The sequence below is a fragment of the Macrotis lagotis genome, chromosome 1 (genome assembly GCF_037893015.1).
Source record: "Macrotis lagotis isolate mMagLag1 chromosome 1, bilby.v1.9.chrom.fasta, whole genome shotgun sequence".
Taxonomy (NCBI): domain Eukaryota; kingdom Metazoa; phylum Chordata; class Mammalia; order Peramelemorphia; family Peramelidae; genus Macrotis; species Macrotis lagotis.
The window spans coordinates 10,082,926-10,110,180 of record NC_133658.1 but is presented as its reverse complement, the minus strand read 5'-3'; the positions used below and the strand labels follow the sequence as shown (position 1 = coordinate 10,110,180).

The 27,255-nt window shown below is 44.9% G+C and overlaps 1 protein-coding gene across 1 annotated transcript in view; it reads right to left on the bottom strand.

Moving 5' to 3' along the window:
• Nucleotides 1-27,255, bottom strand: part of SLC4A5 (solute carrier family 4 member 5) — a 111,598-nt gene that overhangs the window by 72,175 nt on the left and 12,168 nt on the right. Inside the window, exons 2-4 of the mRNA XM_074195143.1 lie at nucleotides 26,790-26,920; nucleotides 25,820-26,008; nucleotides 3,341-3,470 (exon numbers count right to left, since the gene is read on the bottom strand). Of these exons, the coding sequence (XP_074051244.1) occupies nucleotides 3,341-3,470; nucleotides 25,820-26,008; nucleotides 26,790-26,859 (389 nt within the window). The 5' untranslated portion in view covers nucleotides 26,860-26,920. The remainder of the gene's footprint in view (nucleotides 1-3,340; nucleotides 3,471-25,819; nucleotides 26,009-26,789; nucleotides 26,921-27,255) is intronic.

Sequence of the window (27,255 nt, the reverse complement as noted above, 5' to 3'; positions counted from 1 at the left end):
CCGGCCCTGGAGTCAGGAGGACCTGAGTCCAAATCTGGCTTCAGACACTTAATAATGACCTAGCTGTGTGGCCTTGGGCAAGTCACGTAACCCCACTGCCTAGCAAACACAAAATAAATAAAAAAGGCCAGAAAGGTTGGATGGGAGTGATCCACAGCCCAGGAGCAGGCAGGAGCCAGATGGTGCAGCACTTCAGCAGAAGCTGGGGAACGGATGCTTTATTCTAGAGGTAACAGGGGACCCTGGAGCTTTGTGAGCAGGGAAGTAACACAGGGAGATCTGGGCTCTGGGAAGGTCACTTTTGGAAGATGAATGGAAGATGGACTGGAGTGGGGAGAGAGAGCTGAGGCAAGGAGATCAGATAGGAACCCAGAACGATAGACCAGGGAGAAGTGATAGGGACTGAACCGGGGTGCTGCCCTGTGACCAGAAAGAAGGGGAGAGATAGGAGAGGTGCTGTGGGGGTAGATAAGACAGATCTTGGATATAGAGAAAAAGGGAAATTGGGAAAGTTTTGCAGAAAACAATAATGAAATCTACTTGTCATCTCAGGGCAGAAGACACCATTATCCCATTATGGGTTGGGCCAGGACACCACCAAATTCTTTTCCTCCCCAGAGTTTCAGAGATTCTGGATAAGAAGTTACTTCTCGGTTTTGCCTCCAAGGTTAATGTCCCAATATGAGTGGGGATCATTACTTTGGGAATGCCATATGACATTACACAGTGATTGTTATTCTCTTGCTGGGACTAAGCCTAAGGAGTTTATTGACAAGGAAAAAGGACCCTTCTGTGAAGAGCTCTTAGAAAGTACTATTTGCAGCCACCAAAGAGAAACAAGCTGTGTCTAGTGACTGGAGGGTTGACTGCCATTAGAGCACGGCCTAGGATTGGAAGGTTAGAGCTGGGAGGAACCTTGGAGGCTGTTGAGGCTTAGTACAGTGCCTTTCTCATAACAGACCCTTAATAAATGTTTCCTGATTGATTATTGATTGATTGATTGCCCCTTCTCAGTGGTCTTCCCTACGAAGAAAGAGCACTGCCTCCACTTTGCATCACCCCCTTCAAAAACAGTCTCCCCCACCAACTGTATTCACTGAACATTAGCACAAATGTCATCAATTGATTCTCTCCAGATGATCACACTATTGCTGGTTTGTCCATAATTGTTTGCCTGTTGTCTTCCAATTAGACTGGAAGCTTCTTGAGGGCAGGGGCTGTTTTTCTTTTTTCTTTATACCCCCAGGGCTTGATATAGGGCCTGAAATGCAGCAGGTGGCTAATAAATGTTCATTTTCCCATTGCCCCTTATACCTCCCCTTCCAGGTGCCAACAGGGTCTCATCTTCCTAGCAGTGCAGCCCAAGGAGCCCAGAGCCTCCCTATGGGCTCTGCTGAGGCACCCCAAGAAACACTGGGCCTTTCCACCTGCCCTGCAGTGGATGCTCCCACTTAGGCTGCTTCCCTCCTTTAAAATATGAGCATAAGAGCTTCATTGGCACCTTCCCACTCTATTTCATCCATCTCTCTACTCTTGGTCCCATCCTTTCCTAATTCCACAAAAATCATCCATTTGTCTTTCCATCCATCCATCCATCCATCCATCCATCTATCCATCCATCCATCCATCCATCTATCCATCCATCTATCCATCCATCCATCTATCCATCCATCCATCTATCCATCCATCCATCCATCCATCCATCCATCCATCCATCCATCCATCCATCCATCTATCCATCCATCCATCCATCCATCCATCCATCCATCCATCCATCCATCCATCTATCCATCCATCCATCCATCCATCCACACATATTTACTTGTGGGCCTAGGATAAAGGGCAAAGAAGACAATAGCCTGCAAGAAACCTCTTCAAAGCGGGGAGACCACCAGGTCCAAAGCTAAGACTATTGAAAAAAATACTAAGAGAATTTGTATTAATTCACATGGGAGCGAATATAAGGTAGCTTCAGGGAAGGTACCAGCAACTTGGGGGGACCAGGAAAGGCTTCATGCCAAATTGGGGCTCAAGGGGCTTTCAGAAGGAGGGTGATTTTGTGGGACAGAGGGAAGGAAGGAAAGCACCCTAGGCCCAGGTTGCAGTCAGCCAAAGACCAGGAGATGGAGCATCTTGGGGTATATAAGGAGAAGGCAAATTTGCCTAGATCCCAGAGTGAAGGGGAGTAACATCTAATGAGGATGGAGAAAAGGTTGGGACTAGGTGGAGAAGGCCGATGTTGCGTCCTGGAGGCCTGGGTCTTCCAATGGGAGTTGTGAGCCATTATTGAATAGGGAAATGACCCAATCAGATACATACATATGGATGACCATGCAGGGATCTGCACGAAGAATGGATAGGAATGGGCAGAGACAAGACAGGTACACCAAGGAGAAGATGAGTGTCATAGTCTAGAGATGGGACATTGTCTCTGGGCTGGCGACATGTCCAGTCAGTCCTTGGAGGTGACCCTTTCCTTCTGTCTGTGGGTGAGGCCAGCCCTGCCCTTGGACCTTGGGACCCCAAATCCCTCAAGGTTTGTGTGTGATTGATAGTACAAAGGGCCCCAGATCTGATCCATATGTGGGATCTGAGACTTAATAGCGAGGTGGCTGTGACCTAATCTCTCTGAGTCTGTTTCCTCATGTGTCAGATGAGAAGTACCAGGCTGGGAGTCAGGAGGATCTGGGTTTGAATCCTTTTCAGGACCTCCGAACCTCAGTTTCCTCATCTGTAAGATGGGGACAATCCATCTTCCTAACTTTGCATGGAGTGTGAGGCCCACATGAGAGTGAGCATAAGAAGCTTTCTGATTGATAGTGACAGTCTGTTATTAGAGAGAAAAGGACAGGAAGGGGGGGCAGCTGGGTGGTGCAGTGGATAGAGCACCAGCCCTGGAGTCAAGAGGACCTGAGTTCAAATGGGGCCTCAGACACTTAATAATAATCTAGCTGTGTGACCTTGGGCAAGTCACTTAACTCCATTTCCTTAAATAAATAAAATTGAAAATAAATCTAAGAAGGAACAGGAACTTGATGGTGACTTCACTGATAAAGGCATTCCCTGAAGAGGAAACTCGTCCCTACACCTGTCAATATCTCACCACAGCTCAGTCTTAGTAAGGTTAAGGGATTTGTCCAAGGGCACACAGCCTCTATGTGGCAGAGGTGGAACTCCCAAGTTTCCTTGGCTTCCAGACAAGGTCTCTGTACTTTTTTATTATTAGCGCAAGGCTGCCTGCTCTTCTCGCAGGGATGCTGTGGGGGAAGTGCCTCATAGTATCCATGAATTGGGGGTGGTTTCTATCATTCCTTCCCTCCCCAGATCACCCTCTCCCTACCTGGCTGACTCTTTCCACTCCATCTCCTCTCCATCATGTTGCAGGGTGTCCATCTCTGTGAAGAGGGTTGGGGTGGGTACACCATCTTCGTCCCCCAGGATGAAACGGAGCCGCTCAGCAGCTGGGGACCCTGGAAAGAGAGAAGAGAAGTAGTTCAGTGAATCTGTTGTGGTCTCCTGGAGGCAGAATCTGTCTTGTAGTTGGAGTCTGAGACCATGTGAAAACTGTTCAGAGCAAGAAGAGAGGCCTGGGGAAGATGAGGCTGTGGGAAGAAGTTTCTCTAAATGAATAGTCCACCTGAGATAACAACTGGCATCACGATGAAGTTTTCTTGGCTGGGGGCCATTGATAACCAATGCCCAAGACTGTGAGGTTGATGTCCGCCCCCCCCCCTTAGGCGGCCACTTGAGACACAGAGCTCAAGGCTTACCTGTAGGGTAGCACATCTGAGACATGATGGAGAGGTTGGCATGAGGTCTTCTGGCCTCCCCACAAATCCACCACATTAATGTATGTTCACATGGCTCCTTTCCCTCCATGTTTCTGTTGAGGACACCATCCTCCTCCCATAATCTCATTTTTGCCTTTCCTCTATCCCTCTCTATCCATTTTCCCTTTTTTCAGTCTTGGCTTCTTCAACCCCTCCACTCATTCACATCTCCCAAGTCATCATCAACTCCTGCCTGGACAATTATAAGAACCAATAATTGGTCTTTCTGCCTCCAGACCCTCTCCTCTCCATTCTGTTCTTCAAGAACTGCCCAAATAATCTTCCCTAGAAAAGTATCTGGCCATGCCACTCCCTCTACCTCCTTCTCTTGGCATTTAAGGATCCTGCAGGTTCTGGCCCGCCTTGAAGTCATTTCCCATTCCTCCCTTTCATTTACTGGGTGTTCCAGCCAAGGGGCACTAGTGGCTGTTCTCTAGACATGCTACCTCTCGTCCTTCAATGTCCTTTAGTGTTTATTCAGCTTCGAGAGCATCTGCCATGCCAGGAGAGGACTTTCTCTTCTACTCTTGGGATCTTCAATCAAAGGTCAGTTCAGGCAGGACCTTTTATCTCAGCTCTCTCCCTTTTAAATTTTCCCAAAGCACCTTGATGTCTCTGTCATCTTTGTCATTCTCTTCCTTGAATTTCCATAAGATCGTAGAGTGATACATTTAGGAAAGGAAGTGACCTTAGAAGGTGTCAATATTCCAATTCTATCATTTCTTGGATGAGGAACCTGAGTCCTAGCATTGATAACATGGGCTAATATATATTAGGTGCTTAATAGATGTTTATTGATAAACTGCCCAATTGATTGTGCGAGAACATTCCGAGCTTGGTTTGGTCTATTCAGTCAAGTTGGACACACTATAATTTGTCTCAAACATAGTGACATCATTTTGATCTTTGATAATGAAGGACAAAAGAAGCTGAAGGACACACAAGTAGTAAGTTGTAGATCTGGGATTCTGACTCCACATGGAAAGTTCTTTTCCCTACGTTCAGCCTGCATCTCCCTGGTAGACTATAAGCAACTTGCATACAGTAGGTGCTTAATAAAAGTTTTTTGCCTTGATTTGAATGTTGGCCCATTTTCTACCTTCTTTAACATGGTGATGGTGGAACCACCCACTTGCTTGGGAGTGGGGCATTCATTGGATCATTCCAGAACATCTGGGATGAAGGACTTTGGAAATCATCTCATCTACCCTGGGATTACTTCAGTGGACCTCTTCTAGCTCATCCCAGATAAAAGCTCAATCCAATCTATTGTTGAAGACCTCCAGGAAGGGCAGCCAAGTCCACTTTGGGACGGCTCATTATTAGGAACTTTGATCCCACACTTTCCTCTCTGTCCTTCCTGCCCCCCGCCCCCCCCCCCATTGCCCTCTGGGGTAAAACTGAGCAAGGTTTGATGTCCCCTTTAGCTTTAACCTCTTGGCGGGGTCTTTAGCCTCTGCTGGCCTGCTTGTCCTCCTTTTGATTGCTCTAATGGGTCATATCCTTGCTAAAATGCAAGGCTCAGACTGGAACTCCACACACTGGATGAGGACAGAGGAAGATTGGGCTTGGTTCTGGGTTCAGGGAGAAGTCTCCTGAATTCCAAATGGACTAAATGACCTGGCTGGCAGGGAGAAGGGGAATGAGAATTTCAGTTGGCTTAGTAACGGATAGGCTGGGGAACGTCAAGCCTTACCACCAATGTCCTTTGTGACCTTGGGCAAACTGTGCCCTTATACTGACGTGCCCATCTGCAACCCTCTTGGCTCGTGAGCAGGGTCAAATCCAAGGACCCTGGGGGGAATCTGTAGATCTCCAGAATGAGAGGGGAGCCCCCAAAATAGAGCCTGAGTCATCAGATGAACTGGGCCCAGGTGGCCAAGGAATACAAGTCCTTGTGCTAGCTCTGGGGCTAAAGGGCAAAGTTGGAGGTCTCTGGGGAGAAGGGGTGGGTTGGCCTGAGGTCCCTTCCTGGGCTATTACCTTCTCCCTGGAATATTGGGGCACTGTAGTCTCCAGGGGCCTTCAATGGAGCCAAAGTCACCGCCAAACAGTTGCTGCCACCGCCGCAGATGCGTTTCTGTGTTGTGGGCCAAGGTCTCTTTCACCATTCGGGTTACAACAAGTTAACTTTTGTTTCCTGGCCAAGCACCAGGAATAAGGGGGGGGGGATGGCAAGGTGGGAAAAAGAGGAAGTGGGGAGCAGCTGTGTGTGGCCACAGAAGGAAGAGGGAGACACCTCCATCCACCAGAAGGAGAAAGGCTCAGTTGGAGAAGAAGCTGGGTATAACAGGTGCTACATACCCCCAGAAACATGACCAGAGGTCTCGGTGGTGGCAGCGGCCGCAGCGGCGGTGGCAGCGGCGGTGGCAGCAGCGGCTCGAGACCTCTGGATGAACTTGCAGAGCCTCTTCATCCTCTCGGGGGGCATCTTCCCGTCCACAGAACCCTCACCACCTTCTCCCTCTGGCCATGGCAGGAGAGCCTGGCAGGCGCTCGCCCCTCTGAACCAGGCAAGGGCTGGGCTGGCTCTAAGACTCTGGGCGTTCACATTCTTGGGGCAGAGCCCTTGGCAGCAGGTGGGCTGGCCAGAGGGCAGCAGACAGGCTGGGGCTTCACACACAGGGCAGGGGTGGAATGGGATTTTAAAGCAGGGCCGGCTAATCTCCCTTAATGACACCCACAGAGGTGTTTGATTGGCTTTGCCCATCCCCACATGTCTGGTAAGCCTCTCACCCTCACCTCAATTCCCAAGGCAGGCTACCCACAGAACCAACCGGCCCACCAGCAAGTGGGTTCCAAGGATCCATTATATGTCTGGCCCATAGAAATCCCTCTGGGGAGTCTGGGGTGCAGGACACCTACCCCCATCCAGGAACTATCATTTTAGGCCACTACAACTCCACTCAAGTTAAGTTAGGGCAACAAGCATTTATTAAGCACCAACTGTTTGCCAAGCATTGTTTGTTGAAGAGCAAAAACAATAGCTTCTCTCCAAAATTGCTAATGATGCTCTGGTGGAAGGCTCAGCTCTATTCAAACAAGTTCTATTCAAGTATTAACCTGTATAAACTTAATAAATCTTGTTAATTGATTGACTCAGACTCACAGCACTCACTATATAGTTACACAGGTAGAAACTTGTATCAGAAATTGAATCCAAGTTTCTCACATCCTGGTCCCTGGATCAGGACATCTTATGATGGAGGATAAGACCAACGAAGGATAAGACCCTCTCTAGGAAGATCGCCTTCCGTCTTGTCCCTGTAGGAATGACGTTGAAGCTGATGAAATGATGGCTGTTCTATTTGAATGAGAGGCAGAAGTAAGTGGAGACAACTCCTCTCCTGGTGTAGGTTTAGAGCAGAAGCTGGCCGGGAGGGCACGAGCTGGCCTGTTCTGTGGGTGTGAAACCAGGGGGTAGATGGGAGAGGTCTCTGAGAGACAGCATGGCTATGGGCATGCTGACCAGAAGGAGAGCCATAGTTCAGAGAGGATCATGGGATGATGGGACCACAGCATCAGAGCAAATGAAAATTCATCTCCTTCATTTTACAAAGAAGGAAACTGAGGCCCAGGGAGGTAAATTGCCCAAGGGCACACAACCAGAAAGGGACAGAAGCAAGCGTTTGACCTTAGGGCACTCTCTGAAGTGACTTGAGAGAAATGAGATTGGAGACCATGACCAGGGTGGACTATGCTCTGGCTGCCAGTACGGCCACTCCAAGTCTGTGTCAGTCTGGAATGAGTGGTGCTGCAGCTCGATAGGATCTAGCACATCTAGACTGTGAGCATCCAAACTCGGTCCTCGTTGCTGATTTAGAACATGGCCCCAGATCTAGGCAATAGGGCAGCTGCATTGGAAGCTTCAGAGTGGAAGCAGGAGCCCCCGAGAGTCTGTGGTGCTGACCCAACCAACTGATAGCATAGATGTCAAAAGGAGGCAGCAAGTTTATCTAGCAGAAGTACAAATCCCAGACTGGGCAGAGACCTTGGAAGCCATCCCAAGGAAGAATCTCTCCCTCAACCTGATAATAATCATCAATGACCCTTCACGCGCCACATTGGGTCCCTCCTCTCACTGGATCTTCTCAAGACTCCTAGAAGAGCCGAATCATCTTATAGATGAGGAAAATGAGCAGGCGGTCTTCCAGACCCTCCAGCCTCTAAGGAAGGCTCCCTAGCCCTCATCTGGAGGCAGCCCATGCCAGTCTGGGACAACTCCTATGCTAAGGAAGTCTTTCCTGATTTCAGCCCGAACCTACTTTTTTCTCACTTCTATCTGCTGCTCTTAGTTTTTCCCTGAGGGGCCATATAAATATGATCCATTCTCCATGTGACAGTCCTTTAAATAGGTGAAGATGTCCCCTCTGAGCTTCCTTTGGTTTCAAAACAAAACAAAACAAAACAGCAAACCACCCCCATCCTCTGAGCCTCAAATGACAATGACCTGGTCTCTCTCATTTGTGTACCCACTCAAACGTGTCAGGAGCGTGAAATAACACAAACAGAGTGATATGCCAACCCCGCGTTGTTTCCAGTTATTATTCTTTGCTCTTTTGTAAGTAGGAGAGTGTACTCCCCCGAACATGCCTCATCTTGTCTGATCCCAGGGGTTAAGCAGGATTAGGTTAGTACTCGGATGGGAGGCTACCTGCGAATCCTGGCTGCCACGGGTCTCGAGGAGCTGTCAAAAGGAGACTCACGTGGGCACATCACCCAATTTAGCTCAGAGAAACAAAACATTAGACACAAACCAAAAGAAGAAATAACCAATTTAACATCCTATGTAGAACATCGAAGTCAGAAAAAGAGAGGAATGTACATAAACTATGAGATGATTAGAAACTGTGAAATCTACCTTACTCTGCAGTTTAGCAATAAAGAAATGGAGGAGGAGAGGAAACTCTGGGGACTTGGCAGCCATTTGGCAAAACCTAGTCCTGTTTTCATGTTCCAGTGAAATCCTAATCCCTACGTTGGGGAATAACACCATGTTGTGAGGGTCGTTGAGACTCTTTGAGCTGCTCATCCACCTTTGGTAGCCACCTTCGCCCAACTCTCACCCGTGACTCTAAGAAGCTGCAGCATGCCCAGTGACCACACTCTGGTAAAGCTATTTAGGATGATGGGCTAAACCAAGTTGAGGGTAGCCTACAGGGTGTTGCTGAGTTGAGGGGTTTCTATCTCAAGCTTGTGCAAACTTCCTCTGATGGAAGGGACTGTTTTGTCACTGTTCCAATGACCACGAAGGTGACTGAAGCAGGCACTGTTGAAAACCTAGAGTCTGATCAGACGCCGAAGATGCCAAGGTAATCCACTGACTCCTAAGCCATTGCCCATTGTCCTGACCTTTGTCTTGCCACTGGACTTAATTGACTCTGGAGGAGAGAGTGAGGCTGATTCTATCTCATTTAAATCCAATTCATGAGCAAGTCAGGATAGCATCTTGTGATGTTATTGGACTTCTCCAAATATAAAGGACAAATAACATCTTACTCCCTGACAGGTATTCTTCAATCTCGCCACCTCCTGGCTGTTCCATGAATAAAACCCTCCATCTCTCAACTCTGGGCTTTCTTTCTGTCCCCACAGTCTGGAGGGCTCTGCCTCCATCGCCTCAACCATTGAGGTTCCTGGCTTCCTTTAAAGTCCAAGTAAAATTTCTTCTCCTATAGGAAGCCTTCTCCAACCCTTCTGAATTTCAGTGGGTTCTCTCTTTTCATTATTTCTGATATATCCTAAAATGGAGCTCCTTTGTCTATGTCTCTTGCTCTCTTCTCATTAAAGTGTCCCTACTTTGAGGGCAGGACTGTCTTTTTTTCTATTCTAGTATCTCCAGGGGTTTAGCATAGCCCTGGGGCACAGAATAGGAGCTTAAATTTGTTTATTGACAAACTATTCTGGCAAGTATGATGCTATAAGAGTAATATCAGGAATGTGAAAATTTATAATTAGCTGAGAATATTGAGTATAGTCAAAGAAAAGAAAGAATTCTTTTTAGTTGTAAGGGATTTTGGGAAAAGAGGGAGCCTGAAGGAAAGGACAGGGCTGCCCTCCATGGTGATTAGACAATGATAACTGACCACAGAGTTTTCAGAATTGAGTTTCTCTGTTTTTAGGTCATTTCCTTGGCAGGGAGGATGCTCTTTGTTTTAGCAAAAGCAGGAGAAGTAAGACTCTGGCAGTTAATTTTCAAAATAAGTTAGGAGACACTGTACTTGAATCTAATTCACCAGTCCCTGATGCACTACATTTTGGGGTCTTGAAAGAGCTGGGGGTAGGATTTCTGAGCCACCAGTAATGGCCACAGAAAGACACAGGGAACCTCAGAGACAACACAGAATCTGAGAGGAAACAAATGGCCAGATTTTTTTAAAAAAGGAGCAGATGGACCAGTGAGCTAATTCTAATGATATATTTAAAACAATAACCAATAACCATCTAGAAAGGGAAGCCATGATCCCCAAGAAACAGCAGAGTTTCATTGAGGAAATAGGTTGTATGACACCTCAATTCCTTTTTGATAGAAGAAAACTGTAGGAAGAATTTTACTAGATTTATCAGTGCATAGGATTAATTTCTCATGCTCTTAGAGAAAGCATGGAGAAATGGAGTAGACTCCAGCTAATAGATGGATAAGGAATAATGTGTTTGGAAGAGGTTAAATAACTGGACTCCAAGGATGATCATCAACGGTTCTATCTCAGCTTCAAAGGGGAACATCAGAAGAGTGCATTTGATTGGTACACTGTGCTAATTATATTTTAATCAATTCCTTGGCTTATGGTAGAGATGCTGTGCTCAGCATAGCTGATAAAAACACAAAATTGAGAGGAAGCCCTAATGCATTGGCTCTTGATGGATTAGATTAGATTATTAGACTGAATTGGGAAGACATCGAATTGGAATCAACGGAAAGTATCAGTGTTCTGCCCTCATCAGACCTCAGCTGGATCCTGTGATTTGAGAATAGCAATGATAAGCTGGAGAGGGTTCAGAGGAGGCAAATAGGATGGTCATAGCCCTGAAGTTTATGAGCAAAAGTTAGATGGTCATTTTGTGGACACATGGAAGGGAGGGTTCTTTTCAGAGGTCTCTTATCAGACTTAAATAGGTAGATTCAATGATTTCAGTGCTGGAAGAATGGGCTCTGATGTAATGGGCTGGAAAGTTCAGAAACTTGAATGGACAATGGATCCAAAGTAGAGTAGAGGGTGGCAGACCAACTGGATGTTCTGAACAGTGGCTTGGAAGGCCATCTCCTTCAGAGGGACATGCCAGAAATATTCTTTTCCTTCTTTAATGCAAATTTAAATTTAGCACTTGGGGTAAGAACTTGAGTACATGTGTTTAGACTGTAGATTTCTTTTATTCTTGAGTTTTAGAGAAGCCATGTTGCTTGGTGCTTGGGTCTCAGAACTAGGTATTGGATCCCAAATCTCCAAATCTTCTATTTAACATCTTGGACAAGTTATTTCCGTGTGTGTGTGTGTGTGTGTGTGTGTGTGTGTGTGTGTGTGTTTGTGTGTGTGCGTGTGTGTGTGTGCTCCTTATGAGGAGAGGTTGGAATGAGCCAATATTTGTAATCTCATCCTGCTCTAACTTTTGATATTCTCCAATCTTACATTCTTCCTAGTTCTGACCTTCCAAGGCATCAGGTTGTTTCCAACTCTGGCATTCTAGCAGTAAGGTCCCTGTTGTCTCTATCATCGTAGGTTCTGTGACCTGTCTAGGTGTCCATCCAATGGACTCGTGCTTCTCATTTGCTTAAAAAATGTTGTTTGATTGCTCTTGGCATCTAGGAGTTAGAACATGTAATTACAGATTCACCAAGTAATCACACAGAATAATGCATAATTGCAGATTCACTGAATGAGTTAGAGAGTGGAAGTAAATGAAAACAAATTACCCACTATGGTCAACCATGAGGTGATGCATCCTATTTTCAGCTGGCCTGGTTGAATCTCTAGAATTAGAAAAAGCTGGCAAATGGACAGTTGAGGTCTCTGGTGCTTCCTTAGCAGCTCCTTCTCCTACCTCATTCTATCGGATCTAAATACCTGATGCTTCTATCTCCATTTCAAATGCTATCTTCTGTCTCTTTTCTACTTAGGCTGGGTAGCTAAGTGGTGCAGTGCATAGAACACTGGTCTTGGAGTCAGGAAGATGGGAGTTTGAATCTGGTCTCAGACACTTGCTACTTACTAGCTGTATGGCCTTGGGCAGGTCACTTAAACTTGACCGCCTCACATCCAGGGCCATCCTCAGTTGTCCTGAATCATATCTAGCCACTGGATCCAGATGGCTCTGGAGGAGAAAGTGAGGCTGGGGACTTAGCACAGCCCCCCTCACTCCAATCCAATTCATGTGCTTGTCATGGCATCACCTCCCTGATGTCCTGGTCTTCTTCAAAAAGTGAAGGACAAATATTATCTCTTTAGGGTGCTGTAGAAGAGAGAGAACATGACACTTGGAGTCCCATCTTCAGGAGATTGGATTTGAATCCCATTTCTGACCTTTCTTTTCTTTTTTTTTTAGGTTTTTGCAAGGCAAATGGGGTTAAGTGGCTTGCCCAAGGCCACACAGCTAGGGAATTATTAAGTGTCTGAGACTGGATTTGAACCCAGGGACTCCTGACTCCAGGGCCGGTGCTTTATCCACTGCGCCACCTAGCCGCCCTATTTCTGACATTTTTTAGTTTTATGCCTCTCAGACAAGTAGGTGGTAAGACTTGGAGTCAAGAAGACGTGGGTTCAGATCTTGTCTCAGACAGCTGAGGCATCTGACTAGTTGTATAAGCTGTATAATGCTCGTGATCTTTCTTGGTCTCAGTTTCTTCATCTATAAAATGGGGACAATACTAGGTTTTATACCACAGAGCTGTTGTAAGAAGCAACTGGATATGTGGGGCACTTTGTAAATCTTAAGGGACTACGTCAATGCAATTTCTTATTGTTGTTGCTATTGCTTTTCATACTCCTATACTCAGTTTTTTGTTCTGTGAAATGGGGATCTTAATTGCTTCACTATTTACCCTTCATAGATATTGTGGGTAAAATGTTTGGTCAGTTTTTGACCAGGTGTCAAAGACCTACAAAGACACAGTGAGGAAGATTGTTGAAGCGAGTGGCCTCTTCCACTCGAAGCTTCCTGGACTAGTCACTATGCTGGCAAACACCCAGTTTCTAGGGCCATTCCAAAAAAGACTCTTGCTTATCACAACCTAGACTCCCTGGACTAGGAATGTTTTTTTAATGAACTGCTACTTTGACATGCTCTTAGTATGTCAGAAGTTAATCCACATTATGAAAAATGCCTTGGTGAATAGATGCTCACTGTTCTGAAGCCCACACCGAGAAAACAGCTCTCTGGTGCCTAGGGCAGTAACTGGACACTTGTTTTGCCCAAGAAGACATTCTAAGGACAACCAATTCTTGGTAAATTTTTTTTTGTTTTCTTGGCACTAAAGAGCACAACAAATCTAAGATGAGAGCAGGAAAAAGAAAAGAGTTGTTTTTTTGTGAAAGGACAGACCTGAGCAGAATCTAAAAATATTATATTTTTAAAAATTTACTTATTTATTTTAGGTTTTTGCAAGGCAAATGGGGTTAAGTGGCTTGCCCAAGACCATACAGCTAGGTAATTATTAAATGTCTGAGGTCACATTTGAACTCAGGTCCTCCTGACTCCAGAGCCGGTGCTCTATTCACTGCACCACCTAGCTGCCCCTAAAAATATGAAATTTTTATTTAAAGTGGAACTTTATTAAAACATCTAACTGGTCCCTGGCTGACCACTCTTTGTGTTTCCACTAGTTCATCATACAACTTCCCCTTCAAGGGAGAATATTTACCTTGGTCTTGTCTAAGATTCTTTATCTGCTGCTGATCTCCTGATGATCTCATCCGCTCCAGTGGTTTGATAGTCATCTCTCTATGGATGACTTCTTGATTTATATAGTCAGTCCCTGAGCTCCCCTTCAACAGCACCCAAAATGAAACTTACTGTTTGCCCCCCTCTAAACTTGCCTATTCCTGGAAAGGGTGCTGCCATTTTAGTCCTTCAGCTTTATAATAACAAGACCTCTCACAACCTTTGCCTTCTCACCTTACCCATCTCTAGTCAGTAGTCTGGGTTACTCTCATTCCACAATGTCTCTCCTACGTGTGCCTTCTCTCTCCTCTCACAGCCACCACCTGGGCTCAGACCCTTGTCAGAGCTCTCTGGACAACTGTAATTGCCTCTTAATTGCTCTCTTAGTTTTTAGCTTTCCCTTTCTCTATTCACAACACTGCCAAAATACTCTTAATCAGGGGTCTTACCCTATCACCCTCCCTCAACTCAATATCAATGACTTCTAGAATAAAATAGAAAAATCCAGAGTCTGGAATTTCAAGTCTCCCAGGAGGATAGAACTCCTGGCTCCTTGCAGAGAGGGGCCTATTCATTTTGAAGTTTGCATTTCCAACTCCACCATGGTGCCTTGGACATGGCAGGTAGTTCAGAAAAGCTTGTTAAAACTGAGCATAGTCACCACTGATAAGAAGATCATCCAGGTAATGGGATAACCTTTTCATTGGTTCATTGATTGGTTGGTTGGTGGTAGAGAATTCCGAGCTTGTATTGGTCTGATCAGCCACATTGGTGATGTCATTTTGGCCTTCCATAATGGACAAGAACCGACCAACCAACCTTTTCATTGGTCCATGACTTACCAACCACATTATAATCTAAAACTCTGGGTTCAAGCCCTGCCTCCATCCATACTGAACTCCATGATGCTAAGGAAATTGCTCAGCCTTTCCATGCTCTGAGACTTGAAGCGGCACAGCAAGAGCCAATGGGCATTGGCAGAGGGGGTTTCCCCACTGGGACCTCCTTGCACCGATGAACTCATAGAAATCCATTTTAAAAAAGAAATCCATCTGTGGACAATTAAAGATCATCATTCTAACAGCATTGCTTTGGTATTATCATGTCCATCTTAGAGAAGAGGAGACTGAAGCAAGGAGAAGCCTATGAGAGTCACACAGTGAACAAGATTGGATGAAAATCTGAACCCAGAGCATCTTCCCCAAACCCAGGGCTCCTTCACCTAGATGTTCAGTTACTTTCAGCCCTTTCTTTCCAGCCCTAAAGCCCTAAGGAATCTATTTACTCACATGCTTGAAATCTGAGACTCTTAACTGCTGAGCATGAGAAGAGGGAGAAGCTCACCAGCCCCTTTCTCCTTGCCAAAAAGAGCATTCTGGACCATGAGAGGTTGCTCCCTAAGTCACATGGTTCGTCACACAGAGCACTGACTCTTCAGTCAGAAGATCTGGGTTCAGGTCATCCCTCTATGCTTGCTACCTGCATAATGTAATGCTTAAAAAGTTCAAGAGCTGATGTTTGTCCATTTTTTGAAGAAGACTGCAACATCAGGGACATAATGCTATGACAAGCATGTGAATTGAATCTGTGTGGGAGGGCTGTGTCACCAGCCTCAATTTCTCCTTCAGAGCCACTGGGTCCAGTGGGCAAGATCAGGTAGACTGGAGATGACCCTGGATGGGAGACCATCGGGGTAAGTGACTTGACCAAGGTCACACAGCTAGTAAGAATCAAGTGTCTGAAGCTGGATTCAATCCCCTGTCATCCTGATTCCAAGGCCAGTGCTCTAGCCACTGTGCCACCTAGATCCATAATTTCTGGGTAGCTAGTAATTTTATTAATAAATTTTAAATATTAATTTTAATAAAAGAGATCATTGGCACCCTCAAATACCAAAGACCATCATGGCTGAGGCTTTAAGATTTATATAGGGTATCAATCAACTCTGATTGATTTAAAAATAATGAGAGAGAATGAATAGTACCTTGAAGGGTTGGACCTCTTCTAATAAGCTTTATTTTTAAAAAATTTATTTTCAATTCAAGGAATATAACAAGCATTTCCAAAACCCAGTACAATAAGAAAGATGACTGTACAAGAAACTTCAAATCTTCCATATTGTTGTCTCCAATATGCAGCAAAGTTTATTTAGTTCCTTTTTGGGCAATCTAATCAAGGAATTTATTCCCACTTTAACCGGAGTAGAACAAATTCTTTGTAAAGTTGGGTCGGGTCCGACCAAGATCGAAGAGAAGAGGCTTCATTGAATCTCATCATCGGTAATGTCCTCCAAGAGACTGAACTTTGGAGGAAAACTGGATCTCCCCAAATTATTGATGATTAATAACCAGTTCTCGCAATGACTTTTACCTTCAGTTCTTTCCCTTGAAGACTAAGGGGTGACGTCCTTCCTGAGTCTGAGATTCAGTTGCTCTGATTTTACTCCAATTTTCTGAGTCCCCTATGGGTGGGGGGTGGAGGGTGAGGGGTGGGATGGGGCAAAAGGTCAAGCCTGCACGGGCAATGTTCTGGCCTCCTCCCTTCACGTTCAGAACTTTTCCAGAATATCTTATTCTGTATTAGCCCATTTCCTTGCTCAGTCAGTTGTGAATAGGGATTCTTAAGGTACCAAATCACACAATTTCAGACTGGAAGGGATGGGAATAAGCATTTATTAAGTGCCTATTCCATGTGCTAAACCTTTGGATTCCAATCCATTTTCGAATAGAAATTTTGACTCCAGAATCCCCAACCAGCTTCTTGGAACCAGAGGCAGAGCTCACCCCACATCTGGAGACCATTTATTGTTAGGAAGCTTATTCTGACCTTCCCTGGTTCAGCCCTCTGTGGACAAGCAGAATAAGCTTATTTCTTTTTCCAAAGGCAGACTTGAATTCAAATCTTGCTTCTGACTCTTACTAGCCGGGCAATTCTAGGCATGTCACTTAACCTCTCTCAGCCTCAGTTTCCCCATCTATAAAATGGAGAAAATAATGAAAAAATAAAAGCACCCACTTGTGATAAGGATCACCTAGGTCAAATACTTTGCAAACCTTCCTTACTCTATGACTTAAAGTCTATAATAAACCCGAGCTCTCACAGACAGTATGTCATGGCATCACCTTTCTGACATTATTCACTTCATCCGGATTGCCTTGCATCTAGGGCCGATGCATTTTGCCCTATTGCTATCTGGCCACCGGACCCAGATGACACCAGGGGAGAAAGTGAGACCGGTGGCTTAGCACAGCCCCTCCTCACTCAAATTGAGTTCGCCTGCATGTCATGGTGACACCTCTCTGATGTCGTGGTCTTTTTTGGAAAATGAAGGACAAACAACAACATCATCAAGTAATATAGTGGATAGAGCCTTGGACCAGAAATCAGGAAGATCTGAGTTCAAATCTTGTCTCATCCACTGTGTGAACTCTGGGCAAGTGACAACCTCAGTTTCCTTCTCTGTAAAATGTAGATAAAATTATAGCACTTATTTCATAGGAAGTGAATCTACAGAATTTAAAATACTCCATAAATGTTATAATTATTATTAACCCTAAGAACAGCTCTTCCAAGCCCCTACAAATCCTTAGGTTCCTCCTAAGTCTTTTTTCCTCTAATACTGAGGCATCAAGTCAGCAAACATTTATGAAGCACCTACTATTTGCCACTCAGTTTGCTAGGAGCTAAGGAAACTAAGAAAGGCCAGGACCGTTCCTGACCTCTAGAAGCTCCCAGGCTTGCAGGGGAGACAAATTTCAGCAACTTCACCCATCCAAGCTCTGTACAGGATAAACTGGAGTTAATCCTCCCCTGGGAAGGTCCTAGTCTGCAGCAGTGGGGGCTGGCAAGAGTCTCCTGTAGAAGGCAGGGACTCTTAAGAAAACTAGAGAGCAGAGGTGAGGTAGGGGGATATTCCAGGCATGGCAAAGACCTGGGATGGAAACAGATGTTTAGGCTCTGCACATGCCGCCTCATCCACATATAGTAGGTGCCAAATAAATGCTTGTTTTCCCCTTCCTCTTCTTTGATAGTAGAGACTGGCTTTTGGGGGGGCAGGAGTCTTTGCATCTTCAGTCTTAGCACAGTGCTTAGATGTGGTAGGTACATAAGAAATGGCTTGCTGCATGCCTATGATTTTTCAGCTTTTCACAGTTAGATCCATTGGAGATGACACTGGCTCTCTGGATTTGAACCCTGTAATTAGTGAGAGAGGGAAGAACATAGAATTCCCATCTTCAGAGATTTCTAGGTCCCTCAAAGACATTATGAGGAATAAATCATTAATGATCATAGACCTATAGCTAGTTAGACACCTTAGAGGTCATGGAAAGTCAACTGCCCTGCCCCTACTCTTACAGATAAAGAAACAGCCCTTCAGAAATGAAGTGACTTATCCAAGGTCACACAGGAAGAAAGGACCAGAACTCCCCGCTCCCTGCCTTTTCCCCAGTATTGCCTATTACTGTCTGGGTCAGGCACAGAACAATGGTGTTATCTTTCTTGACTTTGCTGCATGGGTTCTTTAATGCAATGAGTTGGCTTCAAAAGAAGAGATCTTCAGGAGGATCACCTGGACAGTTGAGTGTAGTTTGGACAGGAGTTGGGAGAGCCTTGAGGCAGGGGGACCAACCAGCAGGCTGCTTCGGTAGATCAAATGTGAGGAAGGGTCAGACAGACAGGAGGAGAACCAGGGAGAGTAATATCTCTAAAAACCTAAAGAGAAGAGGATGTCAAAGAAAAGAAGGTGATCAACAGTGTCACAGGCTACAGGGAAGTCAAAAAGGAGGGGTCTGGAGAAGAGATCACTGATCACTTGAGAGAGAACAGTGTCAGTCCGATGATGAGGAAGAAAGACAGACTGTAGAGAGTTAAGAATAGTGGGTCAAGGAAGGAAGCAGGGACACCTTTGGTGGGCCGCCTTCTCAAGACTTAGACACAAGACTGGATGAATCAAGTGAAGGTCTTGAAAGATGAAGGAGACACACACTCATATTGGTGCATAGCAGTAGATAGGGAGAGGCTGGCAATTAGTGGAGGAGGATGATGATGGGACAATTTGCCGGAGAAGAGAGCACAAAATGAGGTCACTCGTCCAGTGGTGTTAGCCTTAAAAGAAGCCAGGTTAAAGGGGGAGACTATAGAAGAGTGATGGGAGAGGAGGAGGAGGACAGAAGTAGGAGAGCTCATCAACTTGGTTAATTTTATTTCAGGGAAATATGAAGCCAGGTTCTCATCTGAGAGGGGTAAGAGGAGCTATCATTGGATAAAGGACAGATGAATAGATTTGCAAGCACTTCTATTGTGAGTAGCTTGGGGAGAGTCCCCTTGGTATAGTGGAGGTCCTATTGAGATGATATAATGTCCATTTGTAATGGACTCAGTCAGCATGGTTTTGAGAATTTTCTTCAGCTTTGCTCAACCTCATTCTTATTGGCCAAGAGCCAGGACCCTTCACCTGAGAGAATACATTCTCTATTTCTAGGAACCCCTTGAGACTCAGACAAGGATTTCATGCATGACCTGAGCAATGGAATCTGCTTTGGGATATTTGCTCCTCTAATTTTTCTGGATAACTTAAATGGGACTGGGATCTAAGCTATCCCTCCCAGACTTGTGTCACCTGAAAATTTAATGAGCGTATTATCTACATATTTATCCACAGCACTGATAAAAATTTTAGGGGTAGCTAGTTAGCACAATGGATAGAGCACTGACCCTAGAGTCAAGAGGACCTGAGTTCAAATCTGAATGCAGACCTTTAATAATTGCCTAGCTGTGTGACCTTGGGCAAGTCATTTAAACCCCTATGGCCTTGCAAAAAAAATTATACACCTAGAACTAAGAACAGATCACAACTGCCCTCCACTTAATGCATTGACGTGGGACCATTGGAAACTATTTTTTGAGCCTACTCAACCAATCACTTCTAAAACTCTCATAGTATTTTTGTCAATTCCATTATCTTTCCATTTTTTTTCCAAAAGAAGAATAAGACTTTATCAAAATCTAGAAAAACCATCTCTACAACATTCTCCCAGTCCCTTTGGGTTGTAACCTGATCCAAAAAGGAAATGAGGGGAGTCTAACCCATTGGTTCTCATCTGATCATCTTTACCCTCTCTAAAGGCTCATCAATCATTTCTTTAATGAGTCATTCTAAAATTTCCCCAGAAGTTAAAGGTAGGCAGGCTCCGGGACTGTTAGTTTTTTGTGGGAATTCTTAGGGTAGAAATCAACTCACCTTATTATTTCCTGCCCTCTTGCTTTTCCACTCAATCCCCAGGAACTGGAAACTCAGAACTTTAGTAAGAATGAGAAGGAGCTGTCCAGACAGGTCCAGGACCTAGCACTCGCCTCCTGACCAGGTCATGGCCATTCAGTTTGGGCAGCACTATTATTGTTCCTGCCTACAGGACCCTGACTTGCTCTCCTGGGATGAACTCTTATCATCTCAGTCCAGAGAGGTGTGGAGACCATCAGGGGATGGCTGCCTACCTTCAGCCACAACAGTGCAAGATAGCATTATAGAGAATGAGAATATCAGTGCCTACATAGCAGCCTAGAACTTGGAGAACTGGAAGGAACCAACCTGTTCGTGTCATAAGAGGAGAGACTTGTTTAAGGCCATGCAGGTTAGCACTCAGATTTGCAGAGGTGAGATTCATAGGCGGGCTCTCTGAATCCACTGCCTCACCAACTTCAAGAAATCTTATTTGTAGTACTGCTTGATTCCTGACTCTGGTTTGTTTTTATCTTAGCTTCAAAATATAGCTAAAGAGAATTCAGGGAAAAGGAAGAATGACAATTTACCTAGAAAGAGTCCATTTCTACAAGGAAATTCCTTTAGGTCTGACAAGACTGAGCCGATGGAAGAGCCGGTCACACACACGCAGATGGCAAAGTCCAAATTCCCTTTATTTTTGTTTAAAACAATCCCACAAAGAGCGGAGGAGCCAAGCATGATGCAAACTGCTGAATCTTTTAACTGTGACCCCAGGGATTCCCCTCCCCCCTTATTTGTCTGAGAACCAGCATCTAGATCAGAAAACCAGTTGCCTGTGAAAGAGTAAATTCCTACCTGGAGTCTGCATTCTCTCCCCCATATGCTCTCAGAGTACACCAACTTCCTCTGCACTGGAGGGGAGGAGGGAGAAAAATCCTACGGAGCCCACCAGGCTTTTGTGTTTCTCCTCCAGTTCCCCAGACTGATGAACAGATTCTAGGGGCTCCACAGTCCAATCAAGGTCCCCCTCTTCAACTCAGGTCCTTGAGATTTCCCCAGTACACAGAGACCAGCCCCTACTCAGCAGGAAAGTGTTGTTGGGAGTGAAGGGTAGGGCCTAGGGGAGTGGGGAGGCTCCAAGAGGATTGTGTGTGTGTGTGTGTGTGTGTGTGTGTGTGTGTGTGTGTGTGTGTGTGTGTGTGTGAGAGAGAGAGAGAGAGAGAGAGAGAGAGAGAGAGAGAGAGATTGAGAGACATAATCCTCTCAAGGTCCACATGGCCCATGTGACTCCCAGCCTCCAGACCCCTTCAGCTTGAGATGCTTTCTCTGGAGTGGCTCTCTGCCCTGGAATTCCCACCAATCATATCATGCCTCATTACGTGTATTTACGAAAATGAGGTCAACGTTATGGTCCTAGTCTCCTAGATTGGACTTGAGACCAGCCCCAATTACTCACATCAACCCGTGGCTGCCCAGAAGGACTTTCGCAAACCTAAGTCATCAGGGACGGATGTGTACAGAATTATTGACTTTGTGCCCACTGGCATGGACCTCATGGGCACAGGGGCAGGGGTTATAGTTTAGTGACAACAACAAGAAAATACACATGGTCAGACCTGTGATCTTAAACACAGGCCTGCCTGAGAGGGGAGGTCTCCTAATGTCTGTGAAGGATGTTACTGTCATTTTCTTGCTCCCCAGTCATCACTGCCATGGCATCCTCCATGTTTAGCTCCCCGTCCTTCATTCCCACTGCTCAAGAAGTCCCCTGGGACACTCACAAGAGATTACAAAGCATGGACCCATAGGGCAAGACCACTCCCCAGTGCTACCTCACTTAGCCATAGATAGGAATCTTGGCAATGGGGATATTAAGATATGACCCCTCATGACCACTCCTGTGTGTGGCTGAGCGAGATTGGAGAAGTCATGAGAATGATCTGGTTCATCCTTTCCACTGTGATCCCAAGACACCACTATGTTTGAATTTCTCTTGGTCTTCTTGATCTTGGTCAGTTTTGACTGGTGTGTCGACAGAGGTCAAGTGACCAAGTCTACAAGTATCCATTACAATCTTTTTACACACCAGCCATAGGGCCAAGCACAAGGGACGTGAATAAGGACACCTTTGGGGGGCAGAAATATTACTGGATCATAATTATAAGAGTTTGAGATGTATCATGGATGGAAACAAAGTCCTAGAACCACCAGAGTGCCAAAATGCAAAAGTCAAATGTAAGAACGCTCCAGAGGTTACAAAGTTAGAGGTCAACTGGCCCTTACCTCCCTGTCCCTGACAAACTTCTTTAGCAAGTGGTCATCCAGCTTCCACTCGAGTACCTCCACTGATGCACAAACTCTACTGGCCCATTCCATTTCTGGACAGCTCCAACTGCAAGAGAGGCAGCATGGTGTATATAGGCCATGGCATGCTGGGTTTCCAGTTAGGATGACCTGGGTTCAAATCCTTACATAAACCCTGGCAGCTGGGTGATCTTGGGCAAGTCATTGGACATTAGTTTCCTCAATTCTGAAAGGAGCGCTTTGGACTTGGTAGCCATTTAGCTCTAAATCGGTGATCCTATGGATTCAGATCCAGTCTCTGATACTTACTATTTATTTGACCCTGGTCTGGTGTCTTCTTTGTTGACTTATCTTGTTTGTGCATAGATGTTTGCCATTTTTTTAATCAACTAATTTTATTTTATTATGAATTTATGGGATAAAAGAAACATTTCTATGACAGTATAATAAAAACGGTGGCACATGAGACTGCAGCTCTAGTATGCTCTAAGCTCCTGCCCCTTCTGGTCTCCACTAGAACCTCTCTATTTGCCCACAGGATCCCTACAAGATGGTGCTCTGATGTGTTTTGACCATATCTATAGCTGAACTCTAAAGAGAAAGAGCCTGAAGACTGCCTTACCAAAGGTCCCTACTGCATGCTCCAGTCTTGCCATTTAAGGAATGAAAATCATAACCCCAAGTCAAATGTCCAGGTCCAGTCCCTGAATTTACAGGTGACCAAACATCATCCACATCTCTGGGCATGTTTAGTCTGAAGAAGATTTGGGAGGAGAGGGGAATCTGACCTTTGAAATCCCTGAAAAACCCATCATGAAGACAGTTTAGATTAGTTTTGTTTAGCTCTGGAAGACCTGGATAGGAACAATGGATAGAAATTCCCTGAGGAAGATATAGGTTTGGTGTCAGGGGAACTACCTAAGAATTTGAATTGTCCAAAAAGTGGAATGGGCTAACTTAGTTGGTGGTGAACTCCCTGTAACTTGGTGGTGTTCAAATAGAGACTGGATGGGCAGAAGTACTGTAGAAGGGACTCTTGTTCAGGTCTGAGATTGCCTCTGAAGTCCCTTTCAACTCTGAGATGTATGTTGTATTGATCCAAATATAGGTACCCACAACCCACACCTCTATCCCCTTGAATCTGAGCAGGATCTCCCTTTTTAAGTGGAGATTCCAGCACATTGTATTTGACTACACGCTCTTGGTAACTCACCTCATAGGCTCTCATGGGTTCCATGTCTCTCATTTGTAGCTGATTCTTTTTTGTTTTTAGTTTTTTTAGGTTTTTTTTTTTTTAGGGTTTTGCAAGGCAAATGGGGGTTAAGTGGCTTGCCCAAGGCCACACAGCTAGGTCATTATTAAGTGTCTGAGGCCGGATTTGAACCCAGGTCCTCCTGATTCCAGGGCCGGTGCTTTATCCACTGCGCCACCTAGCCGCCCCCTGTAGCTGATTCTTAAGAGAAGCAACAGATGCAGACTAGGCTTCCTGTCTCAACCTCCTGTCACCAGCTCCCAACTGAACATACCAGGCAAGGTAGTCATTAGCGGTTACTTGGCATGCCCCAAACAGAACTACATATCTTTCCCTCAGACCCTTCCATATTCCAGATTTCCCCATTGTTGTTGGGAACACCACTATCTGTCCCCACCCTAGAGGCTCACAGCATGATGGTCTATCGCTGACTCCTCACTGGCACTCATGCCCCCGTTTCCACGCTCTCTCAGATCTCGGCTCCCCTTTTCTTGCTGTCCCTGGTCTCCACCTTATCTCCGACTCTCATCGCCTCTCACCTGGTCCAATGCAGCTGCCTCTGGTTGATGTGCCTGCCCTCTCCGGTCCTTAGTGCCCAGATAGCTTCCACATTAATATCCTTGCAGTGAAGTCCTGGCCATGTTACCTCTTGGATCTGCCTTTCACTTAAACCTCCTGTCTACCTTCCCAGGCTTCTTAGCCATTATCTTCCTTGAGAGAAGGAATTACTTCATTGTATCTGGATCCTCCACACCTGAGAAAGACAGTAACCCCCATGGCATAGGCACTAGTAAATGTTCACTGATGGATCATTGGCCAAACCTTCCTGCTTGCTCTTTTTCACACAAGCCCTGAATGTCCTCCAACTTTACCTCTTTCTCCTCACCCTCTTGGAATCCCTCCCTTTACCCCCTAACAAATTACTAGTATTTACTATGCATATATTACGCAAATTGATTTCCCAATAAAATGTAAGTTCCTTGGGGGCAGGCACTGGCTCGATTTACCTTTTGTCCCTAGTGCCCCACACAATGCCTCACATTTGGTAGCTACTTAATAAATGCTTGTGGACTAATTTAGAAGCATTATGATGATGCCAGAATAATACAAGTTAAGTGACTGGCCCCAAGTCATAAAACTAGTGAGCTTTAAAGGTAAAATTTGAATCCAGAATACTCTGTTACTTATCCAACACTCATCCTACTATGCTATAATGATTTCTAAAACAAGACAGTATCTACTTAGGGAAATGCAAATTAAAATATCTTGTGGTACCACCTCACACCTCCCAGATCGGCCAGTATGACTAAAAAGGAAAGTAATCAATGTTGGAGAGGATGTGGGAAATCTGGACCACTAATGAATTGTTGGTGGAGTTGTGAACTGATCCAACTTTCTGGAGAGCAATATGGAATTATGCCCAAAGGGCAATAAAACTGTGCATACTCTTTGATCCATCAATATCATTACTAGGTCAGTAACCCACATGTACAAAAATACTCACAGCAGCTCTTTTTGTGGTGACAAAGAATTGGAAATTAAGGAGGTGCCCATCAATTAGAGAATGATTGAACAAATTATGGTATATGAATGTGATAGAACACTATTGTTCTAGAAGAAATCGTGAGGAATGGGACATCAGAAAAGCCTGGAAAGACTTGCATGAATTGATGCGAAGGGAAATGAGCAGAACCAGAAGAACATTATAGACACTAACAGCACCATTGGGTGATGATCCACCATGAAGGACTTGCTCATTTCAGCAGTACGATAATCAAAGTTAATTCTGAAGGACTTGTGAAGGAAAATGCCATCCTTGTCCAGAGAAGGAATGGTGGTGTTTCAAAGCAGATTATCTTCAATTTTTGAAAGTTGCCTTATGTAGTGTCACTTTTTTCTCTCTAATTTTTTCCAATTGGATTTGAGTCTTCTTTCATAAAATGATTAATATGGGCCTATGTTTAGCATAATTATACATGTAAAGCCCATATTAGATTCCTTTCTTTTGGGGGAGGGAGAAAAATATAAAACTCAAAACCCTGCAAAAATGATTGACGAAAACTACTGAAAGACAAATAAAAATATTTTAAAAACCTTGAGCATATCAAAATATTGTTACACTGTCAGGTAGAAAATATTTTTTCATTTCAACTAAAAATGCTTTACTCATTTATATCATCAGGAGTTATCTTCTCTTAGTTTACCTGCTGATTTTGTTCAAGTCAGATTTGGGAGAAGGTGCAACCAAGATGGAGACCAATGTGGTAACTCCTTTCTAGAGAAGTCATTCATGTTTCTCAGGAATGCCTCCCTCTGACTGATGCCCAGACTTACGGATTTTACTGATGTCATCTGTGCTGGTATCCTGGAAGACTTCCCTGGCTTCCTCTGCCCGTCCCGGGGGGTGCTCACAGGATCTCCTAGAGTATTTGTTTTTTTCCCAGCCAGAGGGGGCTCTCTTCTTGAGTATTTTTCTATAGTGATTGCTGTGGACTGGCACACCAATGTAGATGGATTGGTAGTCTGCAGGACACAGCAGAGAAGGGGAGTAAGTTAGTCAAGTCCAAGTTTTAGAAGGCATTTTTCATTTATTGTGGTTGGATTGCACAGTGACTGGAATATAATAGGAGTTGTAGATTGATTGCATTAGCAATCATTAGACCAGACCATTGGGAGAAAGACCCTTTGGGGGAAACTCCATAGAGGGATTATGGGAGTCCTGTTGGTTATGTGTCAACATTCTTCTCCTTCTTCTACCTAACTTGCTCTAGGTCTTTTTTTCCTTTTTCCCCCCCGTTTTTTAGGGTTTTTTGCAAGGCAATGGGGTTAAGTGGCTTGCCCAAGGCCACACAGCTAGGTCATTATTAAGTGTCTGAGGGCGGATTTGAACTCAGGTCCTCCTGACTCCAAGGCCGGTGCTCTATCCACTGCGCCACCTAGCCGCCCAGGACAAGGATTCTTAACAATTAACTTAGATTTTGGGATATGTGTGGACTTGATGGAGGTAAAAATGGTATCTTTATTTCAGTAGAATTGGCTTCCTTTGTGATCAATGTATTTTATTTGGACTATGAACTTCCCCAGAGCAAGGACTGTCATTTCCCTTTCTTTGTAACTGCACAGTTAATATTTAGGACAGAAGGAATCCCGGTCCTGATTTCCTGATCCCCAATCACTGCTTTTCCTTTCTAACATGGGTTTTCCTCAAAGATGCTGTCTGGAGGCCGGTGTCTAGGGTCCTCCTGGGGATTAAGAAGAAAGGTGATTAGGTGATTCCAACTTGGCCTTCAGGAGAGGGCCTTACCTTCTTTTTTCTCACTTTTCCCTCTGGAATTGGTGGTTTTTCTCTTGTCCATCCTCTCCTCTTTCTCCATTATGTCTGGAGAACTGGGAAAGCTTGGAGGGCCCTGAGGCACAGTACTGGCGGATCAGCAGCTGGTAGAATAAAAGAGAGAAAAGAATGGAAAATAGATTCACCAACTACTGTAGGCCCTCAGCTCTCAGCATTGTTTTAAAATGAGATCCAGGTGGATCCCATTTTGTGAAATCGTTTTGTTGGATCCTAAATGTAGACCTGGAAGGGACCTCACAGTCCATCTGGTATAAACCACTTCATTTTATAGATGAGTAAACTGAGGGACAGAGAAATTAATGGAATTGTCCAAGGCTGAACAGTTAATAAGTCAGAAGCAGAGTGTGAAGCCAGGTTTTGTGGCTCTCAAAGCTTTTTCTCCAAAAATGTGGATAAATTCTAGATGATGCAATCAACT